Source organism: Ambystoma mexicanum, chromosome 1q (assembly GCF_040938575.1).
Source record: "Ambystoma mexicanum isolate Mex_15411 chromosome 1q, UKY_AmexF1_1, whole genome shotgun sequence".
In the NCBI taxonomy this organism is placed as follows: Eukaryota; Metazoa; Chordata; class Amphibia; order Caudata; family Ambystomatidae; genus Ambystoma; species Ambystoma mexicanum.
In genome coordinates this window covers 93881465-93893594 of record NC_090922.1, presented here as the reverse complement: position 1 = coordinate 93893594, position 12130 = coordinate 93881465, and the positions used below count along the sequence as shown (strand labels likewise).

Genomic DNA, 12130 nt, shown 5'->3' with positions numbered 1-12130 from the left:
CCCCACTCGATGGGCCAAAGAACTGTAGGGCCCTGAGACGGATCCAAGGTAGGCACCTGCCTGGCAGGCTCTGCCACTTGCCACTCTGCCATTTTGAAGCCTTGTGCCACACCCTGGGCGGGAGGGCATGAAGGCTCTCAGCCAAGAGAGGCCTCAGACACACAATGAAACCGCTTGGGTTTTGCACCCCAAGCAGCAGCGTCAACAGATCTCTATGGTAGACGCTGAGCCCTCAGCCGGACGGCAAGCAGTCGTAACACCCCCATTCACTACCTCAGCGCGAGCTCAGGTAGGCTGGGAGCTCTCTGGACTTGTACCGGGAGCCATGCTGGATCAAGCCGAAGACAAACTCTTGAAGGTTGTCTTTGATGATCCCTTACCCCCTGGGGCAGAAGAGGACAAGCCTGATCATCCTTCCGAGGACAGCTTTGTAGGGGCCCCCAAGCCCCTCAGCTTGAGAGCCGGTAGCCTGGAAGGCCTCAGACCTGTCCCTGTACCGCCCGGAAGAGCCCCCGGTCACCTCGGCTTGGGAGTTGGTAGCCTTATAGTATTTGGGCCTGCCAGAACCCGAATCCGAGGAACACCAGGAAAGGAGTCGCCATGCTGTGAAGCCATGCTGAACAGAGGGCCTACCTTGTCTTGATGAGAGGTTGTGGAGACTAAGTCCTTGTGGGGGGGGGGGGGGGGCAGTCAGAAGTGTGGAAGACCCCCTCAACCGCAAACAATTCTTCAATGCGCTGTGATCGAGTGCACTGTAGGCCGAACTTGAGTCTCAGCGGTGGTCTGGCCCCAAGCACTCAAGACAGAGAGCATGGGGGTCCAATGCTGGGAACGAATGGTCCATTGAGGCACACCTTGTGACGCATTCCGCAGTTGACATGCGCCAGGGGAGGCGAGGCACTGAAGGGAAGTGAAATGAGAAAAAAAAGGGACCTGGCAGCTTTCCACTTGCTCCAACACCTTCCGTGCGCAAAAAGAGACTGAGGTGCGGTGCCGCAGGGTGTGCCTTTGGCAGGATGTTCCACACCCGAGGCCACACTATACTAAACAAAGCCAAAGCTTGTTTTTTCGCTGCCAAAGGTTCCAGTACCGTCCCCATGTTGGGGGACGCCCACAAGGATAGAGGAAAGGGGACGGGAACTCTGAGTAGTAACAGTTACCATTATGGCAAGGGAGGTTCTGGTTAATAGTTTGTTAGAATGTTGCCCGATATTCTAAGATTTTACTATAAAAGAATATATTTTGATACATATATTGTTTAGACCGTCTCTTGTTGTGGGTCTTTTCAAACTGTTCACTTTGCCTTCTAAACCATTCTGCGCCTCAAGTTAATTTGCGGACTGAGGAAAGACATCTGTGTCCGTGCACGGCTGTGGAACTGACTGAAGATGTGGTTGTGACAATATAATCAGTTGCAGAACAAACGGGACTCTCAAAGGGGATGGTAGGGATTGGATCCCTCAGATGTAATGGGGAGAAGGAGGCTGAGTCAGCGGGAGCAGCAATTAAGAGTGGGACCTCTGGGTTCACTGTCTTAATGAGGTCCCTGAAGACAGACCTTGTTGTAGACAAGGTCAATGGCATGAACATACCCTAACGACTAATCCTCCTTTCACCTCCTTAAAGGGATCTTTGTGCCCGACAGCAGGTCCAATTACTTAGTGAGAGCCAAGTGCAGAAAGGCAGAGCAAACCTACTGAGGGCAGTATGTGGGTCAGACCAGTCGTACAAAACTGATTAAGGCTTACCTGAGGTTTTAAAAAAAGCAGGCAATTCCGTTAGCCGATGTGTGTTGGTCTTTGCAACCAGCCAGAGGCCTGAATCACCAATTAAATGTTGTACCAGGACTTCTCACCCACAGGCAGTGCAGATCCAAGTCGCCTTAATCACCTGAGGGAACGTGGCCTTCACTTGCAAGAGCTGCATCGCAACCCAAACTGTGGTGACATGGAGAACTGGCCAGGGTCTGCAGAAAGTCGTCTTAATCTTCAGATCAGAAGCCTTTTGCTTGCGCAGCTCTGCCATGGCTCACTGTTCTGACGTGCTGAAAGGCCACAGCACCATGCACATAATCCTTCAATAAGCAAGGGACATGGAAAATGGCAGAGGCTGTGTGTGAGGTGATGCCCAGGCTTCTCACTGGAGTACAGAGGACCTGGAAAGCTTTCAAGCCAGTCCAATTGAGACAGATCTGGATTCATTTAAAGACCCCTTGAAGCACTCGGGAAGAGGCCTGCAGGTACACCGTAGACAATTCTGGAGACAGCTGAACCTTGGCTGCAACATTAGTATAGGTTGCTAAGCCTACACTTTAACATTACTCTCAGTATAGTGCAAGTCACTGAATTAGGCCCCTTGGGGCGACCCTAGGGAAATGTTACCCAACGATAAAAGGAAGAGCTCAGAGAGCCCTTCCAGAGTAAGACATGCTAGAAGCATGTCTCTTGGTCAAAGTGCCTTAGAAATCTGGAACTTATCTGTGTCCGCAAAGTGAACTATGTGCAACAGGATCAAGTGGGGCACGGGGACACCCCTCAGCCTGGGCTGGGAGGCCTAATGGGGTTTTTACTAGAGCCAGCCCTCCCCCAGAGGCAGGGTTTGGGAGTTGGGAAGGAAACAGTCCCTGTCCCTTCTGAATGTGCCGGTAAATCTGAAATGTGTACCATCTTTCTTTTGCCCCATACCTGTATTTGGCAATGCAGGCCAGTCTGTTTGTCAGAAGGCATGGTGATGAAGAAATAAGTAACCAAACCCGGAGCTCTAGTGAGAAGTTATGAACTGGCAAAGTAACTAATCCAGAACGCCACAGTCAGTTAGTTTAACTGCAACTTGGCCGCAGAGCAGTCCGCACAGCGAGGAGAGTAGTAGATGTGTGGAGAGGGGAAAGAGTAATAGTGTGGAGAAGGGTAAAGAAGAAGAGGTGTGGAGAAGGAAGAGTAATAGAGGTGTGGTGAGCAGACCTACCGAGAAGACATCAAAGGGCCAGAAGGGAAGAGGAGAGTGGGAGGAAGAACAGAAGAGTAAAAGGTAGAGGGAGGATAGAACATCAGGACAATGACTACAAGGGTGTGCAATGGAAGGCCCAAATGAGTCCTGAATGTCTGGAAGGTACCAATTATTGTACAGATTATACTGTGGGACCGAGGTTAGCATTCACATAGATGGTTTCCAGATCGAGCCAGAAAAGGTGTTTGCCCATAGGCCATCACAAGCAGCTAGGCAGAAAGGTAGACAGTAGGGGTTGCAAATCTCTAGAGACCGTCTTGGGTTTAGGGAGGGAACGGTCTGCATTAGATGATATAGGAAGGGGAATGGGGGGCAGACCTTAGCGAGACCCTTTGCTACGTCTCTAATAAAAACCATTGAACGGTCTTCAAGAGGTGGTGTTTTCGTGAGGCCATCTGTGAGTTAAGTCCCTCAACAATTCCTGACAAACATTACCTGCCCCACCAGTAAAGTTTGAACCGAAAGATGTTGACAAAACATGGAGTGCCCAGGTGTTGTCAGGCCAAATGCACTTTAAACAGCGAGGGTCTGCAGCAGAAGAACAAGTTACTCTCTTACCTGGTAACGTTCTTTCGATGGGATGGTCTGACGACGTATTCCATATCTATGACAGTAATCACCACAGCTGTGCTGCTTCGGAAATTCTTTCGGCGTCTGCGTCCTGCGTCAATGACATTGATACGCCGTCCTCAAGGACCTCCTCCGACGGCTGACGTCACCGGATGTTAAAAGTAGGAGGCACGACGCCCGTAGCCTCAGTTGTAGTTTTTTCCCCAGAACGTGTGGCACCAATCTTCTGCCATTATGACCACAGAAAGCCTTGCAGAAACGTAAGCTGCAACCGCATAAGAAATTCTGTAGCGGGGAAGGCAGGGAGGGAGCGTTATGGAATACGTCGTCGGACCATCCCATCGAAAGAACGTTACCAGGTAAGAGTAACTTGTTCTTCGAGGGGATTGGGTCCTCCGACGTATTCCACATCTATGACAGACTCCCAAAACAGTACCAACGTAAGGAGGAGGGAAAAGAATTTAGAATATACAAATTTAGAATGCCCAATCAATTTGCAAAGTAAAGGACTGCCTTGCCAAAGGCCAGATCCTGCCCACAGATAGAATCGAGGGAGTAGTGACGTACAAAAGTATGGACCGAAGCGCAGGTGGCTGCATCACAGAGGTTACGAATATGAACACCCCTCTGCAGGGCAGTAGAGGCAGCCATACCCCTGGTAGAATGGGCCCGTAAGCCTACCGGAGGGTCCTTACCCACCAAGCGGTAACATTTAGAAATTGCCAAGATGATCCATCGAGACAAAGTCTGCTTAGTAACAGCTTGTCCCAAACGCCTTCCAGCGTAACCAATGAAGAGCTGATCAACCACTCGGACCCGGGACATGCGTGAAATGTAGAAGCTTAAAGCTCTCCTAGGATCCAGCCTATGGAGCCTCTCCTCTTCCTTCCCAGGATGTGGAGGAGGATAAAATGCCGGAAGAATAACCTTCTGGCTTTAATGAAATTCCGACACCACCTTCGGAAGAAAGGAAGGACGAACTCTAAGGACAACCCTGTCCTTATGAAACACAGTGAAGGGTGGCTTAACTGAAAGTGCCTGTAACTCACTCACCCTGCGAGCGGAAGTGACCGCAACTAAAAATACAGTTTTAAGGGTTAACAGTCTCAAAGGACAAGAATGCAAAGGCTCAAAGGGAGCACCCATTAGAAACTCGAGAACAAGGTTCATATCCCAACCGGGCACCTGGAAAGGTGACGGAGGGAACACATGAGTGAGCCCTTTCAGAAACTGAGAAATTAAAGGGATTTTAAAATAAGAACACTCCTCAGACGAGCGCTTAAATATACAGCGCCGCCAGGTAACCTTTAATGATACCCACTTGCAGGCCCTTGTGGGCCAAAGAAAGCAACAAAGACAGAACAACTGGAATGTCACATGAAAAAGGATCCACATTCTGAACCCTGCACCAGTCGCAGAACTTTCTCCAACGGCAACGGTACAGAGACTTTGTTGCCGGCCGTCCGGCCGAAAGCAACACCTCCATCATGTCTTCAGGGAGGTCCCAATCCTTATACCTCAACCTTTCAGAAGCCAAGCGTGAAGGTTGAGGGATCTGACCTCTGGATGGAGAACCCGATCCCCCCTCCCGTGAGAGCAGATCGTCTCGGTAGGGAAGACGACGTGGAGGGCAGATGGACAAGTCTAGAAGATCTGGGTACCACGTCCTCCGGGCCCATGCCGGAGAAATGAGGATCATCCGGGAACCGAACTGCCGTAACCTCTGCAGCACTTGCGGAATGACGGGGACTGGAGGAAACTCGTACAGCAGTGGGAAGGACCACTCCACCACGAACGCATCCCCTAAGGCTCCTCTTGGGAGGAAATTCCCACGAGCAGAACCTTTCGCACTTCCGGTTGACCCTGGAGGTGAAGAGATCCACTTGAGGGGTCCCCCAAAGGACGAAGATCTCCAGGAGAATCTCCTGAGCCAGCTCCCACTCGTGAGAGATCGCGCTCTGCCTGCTCAGAGCGTCCACCGTCTCGTTTTCGTCTCCGGCCAGATGAACTGCCGAGATCGAAATTTCCTGCTGGATGGCACAGAACCAGAGCTGCATCGCCTCCCTGCACAGAGGAAGTGACCCTGCCCCCCCCCCCCTTTTTGTTGAGGTAGTGCATGGTGACAGTGTTGTCCGTCAGGATCAGGACATTCTTTCCTCGCACAGTCGGCAGAAAAGCCTTCAGGGCAACCCTGACGGCCCTCAGCTCCAAGAGATGGATATGGAGTCTGGACTCCGACGGAGACCAACGACCGCTAACTGTCAGCTCGTTGGCATGAGCTCCCCATTCCATGAGGGATGCGTCTGTCATGATCGTCACCTCCGGCCAGGGTAGCCAAAATGGAGCCCCCCCCCTCATCATATTGCCTTCGTCGGCCCACCACAAAAGGTCCTGGGCGACAGAGGGCAGCACCTGAATGGGGTCCGACATCCTGCCGGAGGACTGCGACCACTGGAGCTTGAGAGACCATTGCAGAGACCTCACCCGCAACCTGGCCTCTGGCACCAGAAGAATGCAGGATGCCATGAGACCGAGCAACTTCAAGAACTCGAACGCTGGGGGACTCTGGGCATATTGTGCACCATCTGCTGAATGTGACGAGCCCTCACCTGGGGAGGACAACACTGCCCCAGGGACGTGTCGAGCACTGCTCCGATGTACTGGAGCCTCTGAGTTGGCGTCAAGTGGAACTTCAAGTTGAAGGAGAAGCCCAGCCTGTGAAGGGAGTGGCAGGTGACGGACAGATGATCCAGGACTTGCTCGGGAGAGCGCGCCCTGATCAAGCAATCGTCCAGGTAGGGGTAGACATGAATCCCCCCTTTCCTGAGATACGCTGCCACCACCACCATGAGCTTGGTGAAAACCCTAGGGGCGGAGGTCAATCCGAACAGCAGGACCCAAAACTGAAAGTTTTTGAGTCGCCAACCGTGAACCTCAGGTACTTCTTGTGCTTGGGATGGATCGGCACATGAAAATAAGCATCCTTGAGGTCAAGAGACACCAACCAGTCCTGAAGTTGAAGGGCCTGGAGGACTTGAGAGAGAGTAACCATCTTGAACTTGTCGTTCCTGAGGGGTTTGTTCAAACCGCGCAAGTCCATGATGGGTCTCAATCCCCAGTCTTTCGTCGAAATCAAAAAACAAGGGGAATACCATCCCTTGTTCCTCTCCGCTACAGGCACCAGTTCTATGGCGCCTTTCTCCAGCAGGGATTGAATCTCCTGCGCAAGGAGCGGATCCAGACTGTTCAAAGAGAGATTCCCTGGTGGATTGTCATGAGGCCTCTGCCGGAAAGGAAGACAGTAGCCCTGGGCTATGATCTCCAGAACCCACATTTCTGAAGTAATGGCACGCCACTCTACAAGATGCTGCGCCAGCCTTCCCCCAACCGGTGAAGCATGGGTCTCATGACTGAGCAGAAGCGGCTGCGGCGTGCCCGAGGGCAAAGAGGCAACTGCTCACGCGGCCTTGGCACCTTGAGTACCTTGTTTTCCACCTCTGCCACTCCTACGGTTGCCCCTTTGACTTGCAGCTCCTCTCGCTTTACTAAAGGATGAGTAATAACGAAAGGAACCTCCCCCTCCATTGCTGTCCCCTAGGACGAAAAGGCAGAGGTTGGCGGTCTGCAGCGCCCAACGACTTCGCTGCAGCTTTGGAGGTCTGCAACCTCTCAAGGCTCTCGTCAGCCATGCTGCCAAAAAGATGTACACCATCAAAGGGCATGTTGAGGAGCCTGGCTTGCACATCAGGGGCAAACCCTGACTTCCTCAACCACGCAAACCTGCGTATTACGGTGCTCGCCGCCATGGACCGGCTGACAGTCTGCCATCTCCAAACCCGACTGAACGGACTCTCGCATGTCATCCTTGCCATCCTGAATAATAGCAAGAAAACCATCCCGTTCGTCCCCTTCTGGAATATGTTCAGCCGCTAAGGAAATACAGTTCCACAGAGTGCGTGAAACGTGACAAGGCACATATGGAGTTGGCCGCCTGAAGAGTCATACCCCCTGAAGAAAACACTTTCTTCGCCCAGCCATCCAAACGCTTGTCGTCCCTATCAGGAGGGATGGTAGGATACGACACCTGCTTAGCTGGGGCCGTAGCCGCCTGCACCACCAAACTCTCCGTAGTGGGGTGCATGGTCAAGTAGCAGGGGTCACTACTGGCTGGGCGATATTTTCGCGGCAAAGACTTGCCCGCTGCTGGGAGACTCTCCGGAGCAGTCCAAGCCGCTGCCACCCTTTTTTGCAGAGCCATATGGAATGGCAGTACCGGGTCAGTGGGTGGACCTTGGTCGAGGATATCCGTTAGGTCATCCTGCACAAAATCAACTGGGGGCGCTGACCACGCCAAGTAGTCTGTGACCCTCGACATAAGGCACCGGTACGATGACTCGGCATGGGTGCCAGGGTCAGGCCTACAGAACTGCACCTCCGGAGAGGTGTCCAGACCACTAGCGTCATGCAGTGACTGACGCAGGTCCTCAATCTGGCTATGACCAGAAAGAATCTCATCTGGTACCGTGTCAGGAACCAACCCATTTTTTCAGAACCCTCTTCCACCTCGGAAATATAATCCATAGGCTGGAAAGTGGGCATTGAATAAGGGAGAAAGACATTTTGCCTTGGCCAGAGCCTTTCTAGGGGGTTCCCCCGTGCCACGGGGTACCTCCCGACACTACAGCCTCGAAAGGCATCGAGGAAATCGGCGTCGAGCGTGGTGCCGACAGCATCGACGGCTTCGACAAAGGCCTCGAGGCCGTAGCCCCGAGCGAATCTCGACAGCTTAGGCATCGATGACGTCAACAACCTCCTCAGAGGCGGGGCCTCGAGAGAGTCCGTCGACGACCTCGGCGTGACAGGCGTCGTTGTCTTCTTCAAAGACTTCACAGGTTCACGCGGTCTCGAGGGCGTCGAGGACCGGGACCTGGAACGGGCATGACTAGAACGATTCCCCTTGTCCGAGCGGGACCTCTCCCGCGGATCGTGCCGACCACCCGAGCCCGAAGGCGTACAAGCGGTGTCTCTAGTACGGTCACGGCCGACCCCTCTCGGAGGCGCGGACGGTACGGAGCCCTGCAATTCAAGAATCGCCAACATTTACTTCCTGAAGGAAGCCCATTCCTCCGGAGAGGAACGCTTGGTGGGATAAGAAACCCGCCGACGGGCCGAGTCCTCGGATGAGGAAGGCGACCGATGACAGCACTTCCGGGAGTGCCTCGAAGAGGCAGAGGAGTGGCAGGATCCACTCCGGGACCGAGACCCCCTAGACTTACGACTACGATTCGGAGAGTCGCCCCTCGAATCGTCCGTCGAAAGCCCAGCGGACCTCGCTTTCCGGGGCTTGGACACCTTACCGACCGACAGCTTCTTACGTTCCCGCAAGGCCTTGGACGTAAGCGACTGGCAGTCGACACAATTGTACGTGTCGTGGGCCTGCCCGAGGCACCAGAGGCAGGCGTTGTGCGAGTCCGTCACAGACATCTTGGACCCACAGTCCCCACACTTCTTGGAGCCCGGACACACGGTGGAAGAGGAAGACATCCCGATAATACTTCACAAAACTAACAGGTTCGAAGAACCGAAAGAACAGAAACTCCAAAGAGTCGAGGCGCGCCGAGATCTCCGAAGCGAACACGTTCGCAGAAAAAATTGAACTGAGGCTACGGGCGTCGTGCGCCCTACTTATAACATCTGGTGACGTCGGCCGTCGGAGGAGGTCCTCGAGGACGGCGTATCAACGTCATTGACGCAGAAAGATTTTCCGAAGCAGCACAGCTGTGGTGATTACTGTCATAGATTGGGAATACGTCGGAGGACCCAATCCCCTCGAAAAAGGCCTACTCTAAAAAGTGCAGGGCTTGAATCCAAAGACCAGGAATAAGCGCTGTGGGGGCTCAAAGAAATTAAAACAAATGTTCTGTGTGTCTCACAGTGATAATCAATAGGTATGTGTGGAGAGGAGAGCAGTGTCTATACTATGCATGAGTAAATATAAGTTACCCACTGTAGTGACTAACTTACTCCTAGTCCATAGTCCCCTTTCTGTCTCCCGTCCCCAGCGAAGGACGCCCATGCAGTATGGAGGAAAGGGGACGGGACGTAGGAGTAAGAGTGGGCATACAGTACCGTGCCTGTGAGTGATTGTCACTTCATTCCTGTATGTGGGGTGGAGGGAACCATTCGGGTGTCATTTTTGATTCTTCACTTTCCTTTACCTTTCATAGCTCTTCATTTAGCTGTTCCTGCCATGGTCAACTTTTATAACCGACAAAAGGACTCGAAATGTATTACCTTTTTTACTTCCAAGACTACTTCTCACACTGATCTTCTCCCAGCTTGGCTACTGTTAACCATTCATTGGCCTTCCGGGCTACTCCCTTTCCGGGTAAATCTATTTTTAATTCTATCAGTCTACTATACCCGCATTCGTAGCACTCCATCTCTCTTTCACTAGAATTTCTTGGTTTGATTTCTATGTCAGTCTTGCATGTTGCTACTTCTGTATTTTCTTCAAACGCGTACACGGTTTTGACCCCATCTCTTTTCTGGACTGTTAATCCTATCTCTTCAGTACTCCTCGGTCTTCCCCCCATCAGCTATCTCAAGCTCTTCCTGTGCCAGGTCCTGCTTTTATTCATTTCCACTTCTTGCTCTCAACCTATGGAATCATCTTCCCTATTCTCTGGGCTTAGTCACCACACTGGTTTCTTTCTGATCATCTCTAAAAACCCACTTTCTTGATATATCTATTCCCTAAGAATGTTCGTTTGCCTCCAGTTTGTGCACATATTTGTATTACTTCTTTTTGTAATTTTGTACAGCACTAAGGCATAGGTGCTTTATAAATCGAATAAATGCACAGTAGGGAGTTTTCTACAGCACTGTGTATGTAGCGACGTGGCACTGGTGCACTGTGTAGAGGATGCAACCTGCAAAAATGCTGAACGTGGACGATAATATGCCGAACTGCCTATTTGAATATGCTCACTTCAGCAATCTGAACAGGGTTTCCGTTACAATATAGAGGAGCACTTTCGACAGGTTTAAAAGTAGCACTAGTGCTCTGTGTTGAAGCTAAATGCTACACTACAGCAAATGGACTCTTGCAGCACTCTATATGTGAGTGTGTCAACTGTGCCCAGATGTGTGGGGGCTGAATTTCATGAGTGTGACCTGCCACACTAAAGCCGAATGTTCTGAGCAATGTATTTGTGGAATTGGCGGGATGCAATCACACTTTCATTGTAGGTTTTCTAAAGCAGGTGTTCTAACAGGAGTGACACTGCAGTTTTCGAGTTGGGAATTGTGCAAAGAAGAAATATACAATGGAATAAGGCTTGAAGCAACACTTGATGAACTAAAGGTACGACCAGAACAGAAGGTCCGACCTCAAGAGAAAGGTGGGGGACAGTGATACTGAATGGGAAGCCATCCAAGGGGTATAGAACACTTGTACCATGTGGTGGTAAAAAGACCCAAATGTCATTTTGGCTTCCTCTGCCACATTTGACCTTTATGTTCAAGTCCAGGGCCCAACTGAGTACATAAGATTAATTTTCTATTTTTATTATAGCAACCTACAAACTCTATAAGGGGCCTTCAGAAGCCAGAAAGGACTCAAACTACCATGAACTAAGTGTTCACTCGCTTTGTATTCAGCAGCCGTGTTTTTCTAACCTTCATTCGGTCGTATTTGTCATCCACATCTTGCAACCAGGAAATAAACTGTCGTGCATTGAAGCGATCTCGGACTGATTTATTTTCATCTCCCTGAACAAAAAAACAGGAAAGGGAAAAACATTAATTACAATTCCACATTTGCAAATGAAAACCTATCCAAGCATAATGTGCGTCATTCACCAGCCCTTTGCTTTATTTTGATATTTGTATTCTATATGTTCAACACTTGATCAGAGCATTAAAGCTCCAATAAAATGGTCATCTGGTATTTATGCAAGGTGAGGAGTGTATGCATTTTCTTCATTTGGAGGCTTTTCCAATGATTACTCCTACAACTTCAGACTGAGACAGTAACCAAAGTAAATCTTTGGGATTTCATGTGCTGGGATAGAACTGCAAGACAGACACTGCACATAAGAAAAGCATGTGTGCCCTGAGGCCCATGGGCATGTGGCGCTTTAGAAAAATGTAAATAAATAAATGTGCAACCATATTAGAGCCACCAAATTCACAACATTCCACTGACTAGAGGAGCAGATCAGCATCCATGAAAAAGAGCACAAGACTGGTGGAAAGTAAAAAGGTTTAAGTTACTTACCTGTAACTATTGTTCTCCAGCATGGGTATGGCTTGGATTCACATGCTCATGAATATTCCCAATCAGGCTGGGAATCCTCTTTAAACGAAAAAACAGTTTCACTTAAACTATTTCTCCTCTAAACAAATCACAGTCATCTGGGTCATACTGCCCCCATCCAATGACAGTCCTCTCGCTAAGCCCCGCCTCTGGCAGCCATCTTCAGATTTGCTAAGCATGTAAAGTGGCAGTATGACCAAGAAGAGACGCAGAGGGGCCAGAGGGAGGGTTCAC

The 12130-nt window shown here is 50.8% G+C and overlaps 1 protein-coding gene across 7 annotated transcripts in view; it reads right to left on the bottom strand.

The window, feature by feature from the left end:
- ANKRD11 (ankyrin repeat domain containing 11) overlaps nucleotides 1–12130 on the bottom strand; it is a 1995649-nt gene that overhangs the window by 58690 nt on the left and 1924829 nt on the right. For all 7 annotated transcript variants that reach the window (XM_069635589.1, XM_069635598.1, XM_069635590.1 and 4 more), the window contains one exon: nucleotides 11257–11349. In XM_069635589.1, the coding sequence (XP_069491690.1) occupies nucleotides 11257–11349 (93 nt within the window). The remainder of the gene's footprint in view (nucleotides 1–11256; nucleotides 11350–12130) is intronic.